This window comes from Calidris pugnax, unplaced genomic scaffold, assembly GCF_001431845.1.
Source record: "Calidris pugnax isolate Ruff unplaced genomic scaffold, ASM143184v1 scaffold11, whole genome shotgun sequence".
In the NCBI taxonomy this organism is placed as follows: domain Eukaryota; kingdom Metazoa; phylum Chordata; class Aves; order Charadriiformes; family Scolopacidae; genus Calidris; species Calidris pugnax.
The window spans coordinates 11,749,772-11,765,817 of NW_015090803.1; the positions used below are offsets into that span (position 1 = coordinate 11,749,772).

Genomic DNA, 16,046 nt, shown 5'->3' on the forward strand with positions numbered 1-16,046 from the left:
CCTTTGAAAAAGTATTTTACATACTAACAAATACATTAAAATGAACCCCACAGAACGCAGTGTTGTTTTGTGAAGAACTAATGGAAGGACATAATCCCAGGTGTGCTGGTTGTATCTGGAACGTTAAAGATTTCAATAGACACTCTACACGACCTTTAAAAAACCACACCAATTAAGTCAAAATGTTTTAGAGATTGAGCTTATTCCATTGAGTATTTTGAAGGAAGTATTTTCCAAAAGTTTTTTTAAGAAAACGTAATAAACTACGATCTTAAATTTCATGTAGTCATCTTTCAAAATAACTTTCTTGTAGAGGTTCCCAAGCTTACTCTCCTTCCACATTCCTACGATGGCAGTGATTACCCCAGAGCAGAACCTGGGCAGGAGGCAGCTGGGGACTTGGGCAGCTTGGAGACATCACAGACACCATGCAGCCTGGGAACCTCTGCGTGAACAAATAGTGTCAATTAGAATTTAGATCTATCTAGCCAGCCTCTTTAAATGATTGTGTTAATGAAAAAACATACCTATTTTCCAACCCAGAAACACCTAGAGCACAAGTAGGAAGAATGACAAGACTTAAAAAAAAAAAAGAACAGGAGCCTTTATAAGTACAATTAAAAATTTATTTTTCTCTTTCTGCATTGGAGTGAGTATATGTTTACACACAATGTGACAGAAAAAAAAGTCATCTGGATACTAACAAAAGTTGTAAGTGTATTTTTCCTTTGTAGCAGTCCAGAGTATCAGCAGGGAAATTGAAGAAAAGAAAGAACACATAACTTTGGATGGTGTATCATCCAGCACCTCCGGTTTTACTGGTGAGTTTTTCTCCTTAAGAAAGGATTAGACCCCCCACCCACCCACAGCACACTTTTGGCAAAAGTCCCTGAATATACCCTCCCTCCCCCCCCACATTCAGTACATTTTAAAAAACAGGCTCAGTGGCACTTTCTCTTTAATATGACTTCAGTAACATTTTGCAATACAGTGCATCCACACTGCAATTCGCTTTTCTGTAAGGCTAACTTAGACATAAGGCAAACATTACCTTAGCTCTAAAATACTCCATAAGACACCCTTAGAACATGCATCTCCATTAAATGCAGAGATGCCTTTTTTCCCTTCATTGCTTTTCCTCCTGATCAAAAAAGCAATTCAGAGAGATGGTGTGCTATACTCATCACAAATTGCAAGGTACTAAAAAGTTAAAAAGAAACAGCAATGAATAAAAATAAACAGTATTCACATATCCAAAACTTATTTCCATCACTTAAATAATCTTATCTGCAATTACAAAATACATACACTTAAATATCTTTGTAAGAAATAATCATCTAAGATATCACAGATTATGATTTGCTTTCAATAATCTAACTGCCCTAACTCCAGCATAAAGATATACCTGGACAGTGTTACTACCTAGGACGTTTTCCTATTATAATTAATTTTCTTAAATATACAGTAAATTCTCTCTAGCTATTATGACAGATAGTGCAAATGAAGACATTCTTTGGGTCACAATTTTAAAACATTACTGCCAATGCTAGCCTTAATTTAATAGTGTTTTAGTAAATGTGTAACAATATTGTTAAGTATACACATTTTCTAACATCTGTTGAACAATGTGTTTTTCTCAGTTACCTCAGCTTAACGCAGATCACAAAAAATGAATAAGCTACAATACTGCTCACCTATCCAAAAGATATGTTATATTATACTTAAATAAATATATTTAGAAACCTACCGGTAAGTTCCCCATTCCTTTCCATTTATTGTTATTATCCAATGGCATACTTCATCAAATTGGGATATCAAAATATCTTTAAAGACGACAAAGATCACTTCAGAAGCACTGCTCAAAGGCAATGAAAAAATGCTTTGAGAACCTATGCACATAACTTAGGCCTATGTAGATCCAGCACATTGTATAACAGAAGAGTTTACGCGTCTTTTAGAGTCAACTACTGCTTTGCCCTAGCCAGAGATAAAAAGCTTATCTTAAATATTACCTATCATATTTGTAGCAACAGAAGCAGCCCTGTTTGCTATCTAATGTTGCTTGCTGGTTTTACACGTTTGTTTGAAGTTACTGGCACCTGATTGCTAGTTCCATTAGTGGTATTTGTCGCTGAGCCGTTCACAACAATGTAATCAACTTTGTTCTCCAATTTCACGAGGCGTTGTAAGATGTCATCCAGAAGAACAGCAATTGTTCTCTTAAGATCAGCTAAGGATAATGGAAAAAATAAGTTAGATCCTATTATTTACTATGTGTGGCAAAGAACTGCTATTTCAACATAATCACATCTTATGACTTGCTGTCCTTCCTCCTGTACTCTTTGGGAAAGAGTACAGGTTGGTGTACAAGTACAGAATTAAACAGCTGCTTGATTTTTCTTTAATACCATTTCTTTGTTATTTTTAGGCAAGGAAGAGACCACCATAATAGTGAACTGTGAATGAAGCCAACTAAGTATTAAATAATTAAATATTCAAGCTCCAGGCTATTTGGAGCATTAGAATAGTGACTATTCAAAGGCAGTATTTCAGATTTCATCCAGACAACAGCACTAGAATAGCCAGCTATGACACCTTTTAGCCTTTGACAGCAACAGAATATATTTAAATATTTTCCAACATTAGTTATTAATAGCTTTCCTCTAAGTAACAGACCTATTCCACAGGAAAACTTCAATGAGAAAGTATCTTAGCACTTCTTACATAAGCTATGAAATAGGAAAAATAAATCCACATATTTAGGTCTATATTGATTGAAAAACAAGAAAAAGGACAGTAAAAAAATTCCCACATTCTGGAACACAAAACCAGTTAACAGACCTCTCAACAAAAGCTAATTACGCTGTTGTCAATGTTCGTATCTTTCAGTGGAAAAAATAAGGAAACATACCAGGTTTCAGGAGGTGTTAAGAACCATCCCCAATACACGCAGACATTCATAAACTGTCTCTTCCCCCAACTCGCTAAACGGTTCTTAACTGACCAGAAAAATTGGGGAGGAAAATCACAGGTATGAAAGTGGAAAAAGAGGAATGACCCAGATAATTTACCACTGGTGTGCTAATTAAAAAAATAAAAATAAAAATCAGGTCGGTCCCTCCCTCTAAAATTAACTAGTTTTTGTTTAGCCATATCATATTGTTTTAAAAAAAAAAATTAAAAATTGCTTTACAACTTGAGCCAGAGCAGTGCTGTCAATGACACACTGTAGGTCACATACTCCATAGTACCATTCTGTGCTCAACAGTCTGAGGGAAGGAATTGTCTCCTCAAGTTCTAAGTCTGATGATCAGCATGTAGACCAAGAGTTGACTTAATTTTTTTATTAACCTTCAGAAAGCAAATCTCGTTTGGAAATACACTGTGAGACTTACACAGCAGTAGAAAGCTGCAGTACATAAGGGTTTTTTAAAACAAATTACACAGAAAAGTAATTACACAGTAAAGGCAGGAAATCCTCGAAGACAAAAAAAAAAAGCGATGAAGTGGAAAGGGAAAAGAAAAGGAAAAGTAGGCTCTTACTGTGGTAAAAATGTTAACTTAATGCATGAAATAATTAAAGGCTAAGACATTTTGATACTGTCCTCCTCCTCATCTTGTCCTTACAGACCTGCCTCCTTATTCCTGAGCAGCAGCAAAAAGAGTTCAGACACATTTTTCTGCTTGTACTCTTACCAGGTGCCTATAAAGGGCATCTTACAACAGGTAGAGCCCATGCTTTTAAGGATTCCTTAAGAAGGGGATTAAAATACATTAATATAAACATTTACATATATATTAATATCTCTTTTTAAGCCTTATACTACGCTTATTTTCACAGATATATTTTCTCCTTTCCAAAAGAACACGGGTAGTTTCTTCAAACCTAATCCTTAAGGGATTAACTAGAACTCATTGCAGCCTTCCCTCAAGAGAAGCTATGAGGAACCAAAGAGTTAAAATTATTAATACATTTTTATAGCTTTGCTAAAGAGGTCTCAACACTATAGTCTCAAAACTATCTGTTCTGTATTATATTACCAGTGAATACTGGCCACATACTCATCAAGCCAACAGGTAAATCAGCGAGATGAGATGCAGCAAGTATCAAAGCTCTAGAGACAAAGGACTTCATCTCTAATGGCTACTTTTAAAGCAAGGGGAAATTCTGTTAAATTCATAATTCATAAATTCATAATTTCCTTGCAGTCTCAAGATTGAAAACTCAACTGGTATGGCACCTTCCGCTGAATTTTTACTACTTAAAGAGAAGAAAATTAAAAAAATAAAGAAAGTTAGCAATGAGGCACAAGAAGAATATAAAATGTTGAACTGACTTAATTTAAAATTTTGTTCCTGTATCAAGGAGGTGTTATTCCTCAATAGCTTAGGATTCAGAAAAAGCACAATGTTACTTTTAATCCTTTAAGTAACAGCAGTCATATACCAGCAGATACCTAAAAAAATCCTGGGAAAAAAGAAAGATCTCATGTATCAACCTTGATTTTGCACCACATCTTAATCTTCAAATTCAGTGAATAAACTAAAATCAAATCAGTTAATAAAGATTTTCTTCTAATAAAGAGCAGTATATATTACTTTAAAAAAAGAGAACAGTATAACTTTAGTTTTCAGGAGGGAAAAAAAATATTTGAGTAACTAGTATGGCTCTTTCCCCTTACCGTATCCTGCCATAGAGGCTCCACCGCCACCGTTCATTAAATTTTTATTTTCTTCTGCCAGTGCTTTGACATATCTTTTACTTAGATCTAGTATCTGTCCACGCAACTCGGCACTGCTTTGGCGTCTTGGATACTGAAAAGTGTAACGTAGCAACATCAAACCCCAAATGATTCCAAAAACTAGTAAAAACATACTCAGTTTCTGGGACATATTTTTTCTTGAAAATGTTAGAAACATTTCTGATGAAGGCCACAGGTGCGTCTGAATTTCAAGAGAAATAATTGAGCTTGGCTTTGTCGAATTATATTACATATTAAACAAAAATAAGTTTTCTAGGAAGTAAAAAATCTTCTGGCTGGATAATCTTGAATACATCTTCTCATGTTTTAGTTGGTCTTGATTCCTGAAATTTGTAAAATATCATTTGGTTATTCAAAACTGCTACAGTTGTTGAGATCAAGGAAAAATATCAGTTTCCAAATGCAGTATTATCACATAAGCTAGTGAACAGTTGTGGATTTGTATCTGCTTAGAGGTGCAGTCATTTTTGTCTCTCAGCTGTTGTTTCCAAGGTTTTCTCCTCTTACTTTTACCAATTTTTGTTCTCCAAAACCCAAAACTTCTATGCTTCTATGAATCACCTTAAGCGTTTTAAATACCATAATTTGAACTGACATTAAACCCAAATGCATTTCAAACAAAATGCAAGATCTAGAACAGACTTGTAAAACAATTACAACGTTTTGATGAGATATACACATATATCTACACACACAGAAATGATCTTGTGAAATTATTCACTTCATTCTTATTCCTCACTGAGAAGTGTAAGGCAAGTATAAACAGACAAAATACAGAACAAAGTTTCTTGGTTGGCTGGTTAGTTAGTTCAAAGTTGGACATCATCCTCTTCTGGTTTTGTAAAACATTAAGATATTTTTTTTTGGCATCTTGCGAAGAAAGAAATAAAACCAAAACGAACCGGCACATTACACCCACTTTTACCATTTTACTACCACTTTTTTAAAGTCTCACCATAGCAGATGATTCTGATCCCTCAATAGATTAAGGCTTGGGAAGAAAAACAAGCAGTAGGAAAGCTTCAGCAGTTAAACAGCAAATGTCCAGACAGCTTGAAGCAATATAAGCCAGACATCTTCAGCGAGCTCTGTATTGGGGGGTGGAAGGAGAATAAACAATAAAAATCTTGGTAAGAATCTCACCAAAGTACGTCCCTCTTCTTGTGTTATAAGACAGTGACAGCAGATGTTCCAGATTCATCATATATGCATAGATACATATATTTACATACGTATTATCCTCTTATTCATTTTCATCCCCTTCAAATAAATCACTCTCTTTACATGTGTCTACCTCGTATTTCTCATGTTCCAGCCACCTCTGAAACATCTCCAATTATGTGATACTTTTTTGAGAGGGAGCTTCTATTATTTAACATAGTCTAGATAAAGCACTCATTTTACGTAATGGTTATGTTTTCCCCGTGATTCCCCTTCTTCCCCACATATTACCTGACACAAGCAGCTTTCAGACTGAAGTTACACATTTACTAGAGTTCCCCACCGGACTTTCTATATCGGTACATAGGTCTCCGTTTTTATTAGAATATCGAGATTGGATTCCTCACCCTGCAAAGCACTCATCTAATCCTAACTCCGCCTCCACAGCATTTTTCATCCCCTCTGCTCACCACTCCAACTGGCCTCCTGCCGACGCACCAGGATCTGCTACAAACACAAGTGTCACCACCAGCAGGGATGCAAGATGCGCTCGTTGCTCATCCTTCACCCTCACTCTTGAAATAATCCTCTCAGAAGGCAGGCTAAAGGGACTGATTCAAGTGGCAAATTTTCAAAGCGCTCTAAAAATCAACATGCATATCTAAATTATCCTGGAAATGATCATCCTAAGGCAGGGGCAATATTAGGACCCGGACAACAAAGTTCCTGTAAAGTAACAATTTATTGTGCAAATGCCCTATAGTAACTGGCAGTAAATAAAATCTTACTTTTACTGCTTAGTGTACCAATGTAAGTGGCAACAAGTCACTGAACAAGGAATATCTTACTTCACCTTCACTGTGGGATATAACCATGCACACGGAGAGCTAGCCAACACACAACAATTTGAAATCCCACTGTAAATTCAATGGAATGTACTTTGTTCAAAGAATGTGCTTATCCCCCAAAAAACTATTTTTACGACACAAATTTGTCTTAAGTACATGAAAGGAGAGGGAAAACAATAAAGACTTGTATTCTACAGTATCAGCATGAATATTTGGAATTGTGTGGCAAAGATTTCCTGAAACGGATCCTCCCTAAACATGAGCTTGCCAAAACTTCTTTTCCCTAGCTCTTTGCCAAATCCATGGCTCTGCACTCAAGGCTTTAAAGCATGAACTGCACCTACATCATTATGCATCTACATAATCCCTGAACAGTATTGAATATGATGGAAAACATTTACATATGAGGTCCAGGAGTAGGGTATTCACATGATGGCTCAGAAGACCAAACAGAGTCTCTCAAGCAGAGACCATAGGTTTCAACCCCCATTCCCAAATGTCTATATTTTATATTACTAAAAAAAAAAATTCTGAAAATAACAGATAGCTCTTGTAGAATTTAAATTAAGTTCAGCTCTCTACAGATCTCCAGCCATATCTCATCCTAAAGCATTTAGACAATATCAGTGCAGAGCGTTGGAGTGGAAATAACTCTGCCACCACACTGTAAATAAGACCACAAGCCAGGATAAGAGTCCTAGCCAAGAGGAACAGATTGAATAAACTCCCGCCAAGAAGCAGTAGGGATTGCTGGCTGGGTTTCTGCCATGTGTGTTTGATGCATAGTGCACACACTGACTACTGAAACTAATGGAAATCAAGGACTTAACCTGCTGGGCAAATGGCATAACAACCAAATACTGTCACTGGGCAAAGGCACTGGGAGTAAGGTGTACCTAAACAAAGGGAACTGTTTGTACTTGTCACTTTTCCCATGCATTTTAAGAGGCCATTGTGCCCTAGTGAATTCCAGTGTAATTGCAAAGTTCTTGAGATTTGGTCTCCTCTTTCTTCCTGAAGCACGCACTTCTAGTGACACATAACACACTTTCATTTATTTTATTCTGAAAATGACAAGCCCAAGCCAGGGGCAACATTAGAACTTGGAACTATAAGCAATTCCTGAAGAAAGAATCTGAGACTAGGTTTGCCTTTTACAGACATAGAAAGAGTTTGGTTGTTCTCACTGTTGCCAATGCTGGTTGTCTGAGAGATGTATTGCCACAGCCTGCCAGTGTGGATTTAACACTGTCCAGTGGTACCACAACAAGGACTGACATACATCTGGCAATGAAAGCCATGAACTAAGGCACTCATCTTCTCCAAAATAAAATCATGCCTCTGTCCTCTGAGCTGTGTTCCAGCATCAGACATATATAAATTCTATTATTGAGTGCACAAAATGAAAGTAACAAGGACTGAAAAAGAAAAACCGCAACAGAAAATCCATGTTATGTTCTGTAATACAGCAAAGTTCTAGTATCTCTGATGCTACTTCACTAAACAGTAGCATTGGGCTTTAGTTTGAATACTGAGCTTTCTCCATGGAAACCAGCCCATACTTACAAAACATCACACTTGAATTTTGTTATAGAGTCTTCCTCAGATTCTGCTTTACTGATTTCCAGCAAAACCCAGAGATTATATTTATGTACAACGCAAAAAATGCAATAGTCTGTAAGGCAAAGAAACATCTGATACATCCCCTGAAAGGATCTCAGGTTATCCTGAAAACAAGGCATACCCAAACCTCTAAAATGTTACAATGCACCTTACAGTGCTGTGAGTTCGGCCAGTCAGTCAGGTCACGAAAGACCAGGACACACTTGTCATCATTTTTCTAGTCTGCCCAAGAGATCCCAGCCTTCCCAAACCACTAGAAGTGGTTATCGGCATCAACAGGGCAAATTTAAAACTGTGTTGCAAAGGTGGTGTGTTCTTTCTAGTTTTGAAAAATGTACAGGACAGATGATTATTTATGAGATAAAAAAGAAAGCAGCAGGCCCACAGATATTTTCGGTAGTTATTAGTAAGCAGCTTTAGCAAAAAACTAACAAAACAGAGTCAACAAGAGATGAAAAATAGAGAAAGCTGTAGCCTGAGAATACCATTCCATTCAAAGATCAGAAGTACTTTAAGGATAAAGCCAAGAAAAATGCACTGAAAATAGTATTGTTAACATACAGTCCAATAAAGTCACCTCTGGTTACATATTTTGAAAGACAGAATGCCAGATACTGAGGCAGCAGTTCCTCAGTGACACCCTAGAGACCTATACAGGTCTCTAATGAACTAATATATTAAGGAAGTAGCCTTGATAAATGAGAATTTTACTCAATCTATTACTTACTACCATAATACCTATCTGTTCCTCAATGCCAAATTACGATCACAACAACGGGACACTTTGAATTCAAAAGCAAGTCTGGCTTTGTGACCAAATATTTATTACTAACTGCATGAACACAAGAAGTTACTTATCAAGACAGAGATTTTTTAAAAAATGCCAGATATAGTCATAGGAGACTGCATCCAGCTACACACAGAGGAAGGGGAAAAAAAAAAGTCTTGTAACAGAACAGACAGCAGAAAGAAATTAGGACAGTACAAATAAAAACTGACTTAATTACTATAAAATAATTCTACAGTACAAAATTAGAAGTTATTACAATCTCAGTGGGAGAGTAGCAAGTTTATGAAATTATTAAGAATTTAAAACTAACATATTAAAATTATGTCTATACAAGAAATTTTTATTGAAGTCATGGCAGCAAACATCTCTCGGTACAGAGAGGCTACTGCATTAGCAAACAATAAGCTGTGCTCTAAACAGGCATGATGATACCTCACCGCCGTAGCCAATGAACGTTTTAAGATGACAGAAATCACAGGGCATTACAGAATACCTGGAAATATTTCCATAGTTCTATCAGCTCTATCCTATTAGTTTTCTTTTTCCCCATCTATTTAGACTGTGCTCCCCCCGGCCCATTTACCTCTATGACCTCCAAAATCTTTTGGTTTTCTGATTTTCCAACAGAAAACTTTGAGCATCACAGTCACTCAGGTGACAGACATTGCACTGACCATTCTGAGAGCAGACAGTTTGGTTCTATGTTATTTGGACACCTATCGGCACAGTCCCTGTGCAGCAATGGAAATGGGAATTCTAAAGAATGACTGACACGCACACACACACAAAAAGCATAGAATGTATTTCAGAGAATGGTTAGAGTTGGAAGGGACCTTAAAGATCATTGAGTTCCAAGCCCCTGCCAACACCTCCCACCAGACCAGGTTGCTCCAAGCCCCATCCAGCCTGGCCTTGAACCCCTCCAGGGATGGGGCAGCCACAGCTTCTCTGGGCAACCTCTTCCAGTGTCTCACCACCCTCACAGTAAAGAATTTCTTCCTGATATCTAATCTAAATCTCCCCTCTTCCAATGTAAAACCATTACCCCTTGTCCTATCACTACATTCCCTGATCAAGAGTCCCTCCCTATCTCCAAAATGACCTTTGCATTCTGGTACTTTGCAGTCTTAGATGGCTACTGGTTTGACTGCAGGAGAACAATCTGTGTGAGCTGCAGCTGACAAACAGGTGCCCAAAGAAGTTAAGTATATCCTGTTACACAGGACCACAATTCTTGGCAATACACAGAAACTTCAGTTCTCCCTTCCTACACATCACACAAACTCCCTTTAACAAACCATCTTACCCACACCATTCACATTTAGAACTGGTGCCCAAGGAAGAACTGCATTCCTCATATTTTTCAGAGCACATGACTTCTTGAAAAAAGGCCAGTAAAACCATTTTGCTGTATTGGCACATCTGTACTGGTGACTTTTGCAGACCAACACTGCCCTTTAGTTCCCAGGTTCATTAATCAGGTTTATTCAGACAGCTGCATAGCACCATGAAAGAGCAGAATATCCTATTCGGAAGCAAACAATTATCAGCCACATTTGAGCTGTCTTTTGACAAGATCAACTCTCAGCTTGTTAAATATTCCTATTATTGTTGCTGTAAAATTTGGTCAACAGAAAAACGTCACCAGCAGACAGGGAAAAGAGAAGCACACCCTGTTGACAAAACCTCAGCAACACCTGACACAACAGAGCCCATCAAAATGCTATACTTGTGTGCTGATAAGGCTTGGGGGTCTTTCAAGATCCCCATCATAGATCAGTCAATAGAAGACAGAATTTATATTAATACCTGCTAGGCTCAAGTGAAAAGACCAGCACTATACAACACACTGCCATCTTAAGAATAGGTAAGAAGGCATATTTCTGGGAAAAAAGAAAAAAAAAAAGTCTGCCCCATCAGTATGACGGCAGATAGACTGCAGGTTTTAGAAGTTCTGTAGCACTTTTGGAATGTACTACCAAAGGAATCTGCTTAGTGCTTGGTGTCTTTTCCAGGACATCCATCTTCATACCTTCTCCCACAGCATATATTCATTCCCTGCCTGTGCATGCCCTAGACTTGCAATTACCAAGAAACATTGGGGAAAAAAAAAAAAAAATATTCATTTGCCTTACTGCTACCTATCTTTAGGGGAATATTTTCAATTGACATTCCCAGTGAAATGATAGAAAGACATGAGGTTTAAGGGAATAGCAAAAATGGGTAAGTAACTACCAAGAATACCCATTCTTCTACAGTGTTGCAACAAAGAAAGAAGAAAATCTCCTTGTGTGCTCCCGCCAGTCCCTGTCTCTCAACAGAGCCAAAGAATATCTGGGCCAACAAAAGTCACAGCTCACCAAGCAGACAGATACCGTTGCTGCTGAAAAGCTGCTGGGAGTATCTCAGACATATCTTAAATCAGGAACAGTTTTACCTCCTACAGGCTTCTAACAACAGCACACAAGCAATCTGTTTTGTAGCAGGACTTTGAGTTGAAAGCAAAAACACATCACTTTAGATTTGAACACCCACACATCAAGTTCACAGTGGCTCTGGTATAAAAATCACCGAAGTGCCCAAACACTAGATTACCTTTTGTATTTCAGTATTTTAGAAATACTGGTAACCTGTCTCTATTTTCAATGCATGTAGTCCTATTTGCATTGGTTTTATTTTACAGTTTCTGCCAACATTTGTTTTTACTTTGCATTATGTCTAAGGAGTCTGCTTAAATACTTTTTGGTACCTTAAAGTATCCCTGGCCTTTTTTCAGCACCTCCTCCACCACCCCCCCAGTTTTATTTTGCCTACTACTGTCAGTAAATGCTTTTAAAATAAACCAACTATTTAAAAACAGAAATTCTTTGTTCCTCGCCTGTGGGCAGTCAGCCAAGATTCAAGATTTTGAGAGGGGAAATGACTTGGCAAGGGTTGTGAAGAAAATTAAGCAAATATCAATGGGGACAGTATATTATACTTGCTGAAGTTCCCCTCCTCCCAGTGGGTCCATCTTGGCCCCAAAATATTTCTACATCTCTACATCAGATTCTTAAAATAAATAAATAAATAAACAAATAAATATATATATATCTATCTATCTCAGCTTCAATCCATCTGGGATACTTTTTTTTAAATTTTTTCTTTATACTATATTGCTGCCAGTCAAGTCACAGTAGGACCCTTGCTCATAAAAGCCACAGTTATGACAGAGCATGTGGTAGACATGGTTCTGAGGGACATGGTTTAGTGGTGGTTTTGGCAGTATTAGGTTGATGGTTGACTCAATGATCTTAAAGGTCCCTTCCAAACTAGGTGATTCTATGAGGTACCTTCTTAGCTCCTCATTTCCCAGTAAGATTGCCACAATTGTTTCACTGCAGTTGAACACTAGTCTATAGCAATTACTCCGTAGCAAAGTCCTTACTAGTACCTCTACTTCCTCGTGAAATTTCACAGCCGAGTTTGCACCACTCTTCCCAAAGCCCCAGAGACCCCAAAACTTTTCTCTAAGATGATCAGATAGCTAATTTTAGCTAGTTTTACAGAGAGACATACCTGCAAGATCATGAATGTAGGCTACCGAGAAGAGATGGATTTTCACTGAACATTTTAAAGAGAAATAAAAGGAAGGAAAGTGGCATTAAAGAGAATTAAAAGGAGGGGCAGGCGGGGAGAGCGTCAACTCACAAAGTGAGTTTCTGGAAAGAAAGGAAGAATTTAACTTGTCTGGTTTTATTCCAAGAAACCTGCAGAATTCAAACTGAGTACGGATGTGTGCAAGGTGTCCACCAAAGTATGTTTGAGAGGTAAAACTGCAATACAGCCCCGGCCTCAGATTCACAAATCCTCCCAGGAGGCTAATCCAGCTGAAGATTTTAGAAAAATAACACTGGAGGAAGTGTTAAAAACAAGTAAGTTGTTTTCTTCTACATCTTCTATTATTTCTAGATTGATTTGTCAGTTTATCTTAGCATAGTAAGAGTTATGACAGACAGTAGTTAACCAAAGCAATGGTGTACACTGCAAAATATTTTATTGTTATAATTAAGTAGAAAGTACTCAGAAATTTAATTGAATTATATTTATCATGGTAGCCTCTTATTTCTTCGTTATTACTGAAGAGACCAATTTCAATGGAATAAGTTTTTAGTCCTCTTGTCTAGGCCTCTAGTCTAGACACTGTTTTACACAGGAAAAGTACCCATTTCGTTCTGAGCAATTAAAAATTAATCTTTTAAATTACATAGGCAAGTGCTAGCTTATTTATTTTTTTTTGTCAAGTTGATAGTCATAAAAGAAAATTTAGGAGACTATTAATAATGCTTAGTCAGGGAAACCCAGCCCACCCAATGGTACAAGTTTTCAATCACAGCTCAAAGAGCTTGTCAAATAACAAATACCATATAAAGTACATTTTAGCAGTAAACTCGTACCAGGACAAAACACATGCATTTGAATGAATGAGCTCCACAGATTTTTGACAGCTACTGGAAACGATTTAATGTTTTTTTTGACACTTACTAGTCTTCAGATATGTTGACGACGCAGCTGACAATTTAAGTTGACAGCATGCATTTATTCTACTTACAGTTTGGGCAAGAAGCAAGAACTAGTGCCCTTAACTCTTTTTGGAAAAACTACAAGCTATCACAAACTCCAGTGGAAATATTTTACTTTTAGAAGTTAAATGATGTCCAATCCCCAAGTTAAACCACAATATATGATTGGCTAATACCAATGCCTCCTCCAAGAAGCTAAAAGTCAAAAGAAGGGTCTAAAAGCAGAGACTACAAAAGCTTCAAAATAACAAAAAAGGAAGTAACTTCCAACTGTAAAAGCTATAGGAAAAAGACCTATTGCTACACCAATTCCAGCGTAATTGCTTAATCCTCTGGAGTTCTCAAGTACCTGAAATGAATTATTAAAGAATTATATATTGTAGCACATAAAATAACAGAAAGAGGGCAGAACAATTTAGGCTTTATACACATAGGAATCTGCAGCAGTCAAAACGGGAACAAAGGTATCAATAAATTTCCACATTTGATCTAAAACTGCAATCACTCCACTTGTGACACTAGAACAAGACACAACAATACGTTCTCATCTTCATATTGTCTCCTTTCCATGATATTCTCATGAGACTGAAACAGCAATTCCGGACATTTGCTCCAAAATAAACACCACATTACAATTAGAACACGCGTGCTTGGGTATTATGTTCAGCATATGCATATGCTGAATGTTCTGTTTAAAAAGAAAGTCACAATTCCTACAAAGCTCACTTTTCATGGTGAAAAACTATCCCCCCAATTCACCCACTGAGGGGGCAAAACAACAACAGAATGCCCAGTTGTTAACCTGATCTAAACTGGACATCATGTCATAGGACAGAAGAAAAACTGTCTCTGCTTTGCTTTTTGGCACACAAACAAAAAAATCACACCGTGTTCTAGCTGTCAGTATTTTAGATGACAAGACAAATAACAGAAAATTTAGAGGATGCTACCATGTTAGATTAGAAAACTGACAAGAAAGTTTATTAATAATGATTGATTAATGGAGCTACAGAAATAAGGTAGGCATAATAGTATGTTATAGATATTTACGGAAATAAATTTAACAGAAGATTTAAAATGTAGTTAAAATATATAATCAGATGTTACAAATTTTATTATATTGTAAAAGGAAGCATTATTCCACAACATTTGCTGTCAGGAAGTTCTATATTTTAAAATCTCCTAAAATTAAAACAAATGCCTTGCCCAGCATTTTGTGCAGACTTGTCAGTGCCAGATCACTTCACCTAACATTATTAAGGATCCTGCCTTTGCTTGAATATGGATTAAACAAGCATATTTTTTTTTCTTCCTTCTCAGCTCCATCACCTTATTGTAAGCATGCTTTGCCTCTTGGAAAGTTAGATCCCTACAGTACAAAAAAAAAAAAAGGACATCAATCTTGCAGAGTCACTGCAGTCACAGTTTATGACAGGAAGGCTCACTGCAAGCGAGAAGGGAAACCAGAAAAACCTTGTTTCCTTCGCTGCTTCCTCACCATCCAAGGACATCGCACGACGGCCCGGGAATAGGGTTACCCGGCCCGAGGGAACGCTCAGAGGAGCGGAAGGCACCGCACACACCCCCTGCCCCAGCTGCGGGAACACCGCCAGCGCCACTACCCACAGCCAGACCTCCCAGAGCGGGAAGGAGCCCGACCCGAGCACCGAGGGCTCGGCCAGCCCAGCGGCACGACCCGCTGCGGAAGGGCCGAGGAGGAAGAGGAGGAGGGAAGGCTGACGGCCGCACGAACGCCGCCGGGGGGGAACCGGAGGAGGTGGGGGGGAGCACGGCCGAAGCCAGAAGGAAGATGAACCTGTCCCGAAGCAGGGGGCAAAGCCTGAGGGGAAGAACAACACGGGGCGCTCAGGCGAAGCGAAAACCCAGGTGTGCCAGGCCGCGGCGACCCAGCTCCTCTCCTCACACACCGCCCGGCCGGCGGGGCCGCCCCGTCTCTCCCCACACGGGCCGCCGGGCCTCCTCCTCCTCCACCCTCACTCAGCTGGAGGCCTTTCCCTCTCCCCCCTCTCCATCCCCAGCTCTCCCACACCCCACTCCCGGCGCCTCAGGAGGACGAAGGAACTTCCCCGCCACCCAACCCCCGTTAAACCCATCTCTACCTCCGCTCCCGGCCCGCCGCCGTCTGACAGGCGCCGCTCCCTCTACTTCCGCCCGCCTCGCGGCGCGGCGCGACGCACCACCTGAGGCCCCGCCCCCTTCTCCCGCCCCGCCCCTGAGGATGCCGCAACGCCCCGCCCCACGCGCTCTGCCTGCGGCGCACGCGCGGCCGCGCGCTGCC

General features: G+C 38.8%; 1 protein-coding gene across 3 annotated transcripts; it reads right to left on the reverse strand.

Annotated features, from left to right (window-relative positions):
• Positions 1–941: 941 nt before the first annotated feature.
• CCDC126 (coiled-coil domain containing 126) lies at positions 942–15,957 on the reverse strand. Of its 3 annotated transcripts, none has more exons than XM_014937911.1 (4): positions 15,868–15,957; positions 5,719–5,851; positions 4,683–5,086; positions 942–2,230 (listed from the first exon to the last, which is right to left on the reverse strand). In XM_014937911.1, exons 3-4 carry the CDS (start codon positions 4,918–4,920, stop codon positions 2,049–2,051), a joined length of 420 nt encoding a protein of 139 aa, XP_014793397.1. In that variant the 5' UTR covers positions 4,921–5,086; positions 5,719–5,851; positions 15,868–15,957; the 3' UTR covers positions 942–2,048. The 3 variants fall into 3 exon arrangements, with proteins under 3 accessions (XP_014793397.1, XP_014793399.1, XP_014793398.1); XM_014937913.1 differs by lacking the exon at positions 15,868–15,957 and adding an exon at positions 6,395–6,419; XM_014937912.1 differs by lacking the exon at positions 15,868–15,957 and adding an exon at positions 6,216–6,345.
• Between the last annotated feature and the right edge of the window lie 89 nt (positions 15,958–16,046).

Bases quoted from the DNA above. Each gene is read 5' to 3' on its own strand.
- CCDC126 (XM_014937911.1), bottom strand. From the start codon at position 4,920: ATGTTTCTAACATTTTCAAGAAAAAATATGTCCCAGAAACTGAGTATG. The intron at 2,231-4,682 runs GTAAGGGGAAAG...CATTATCCTTAG, and splicing joins AGCCTCTATGGCAGGATACG to CTGATCTTAAGAGAACAATT.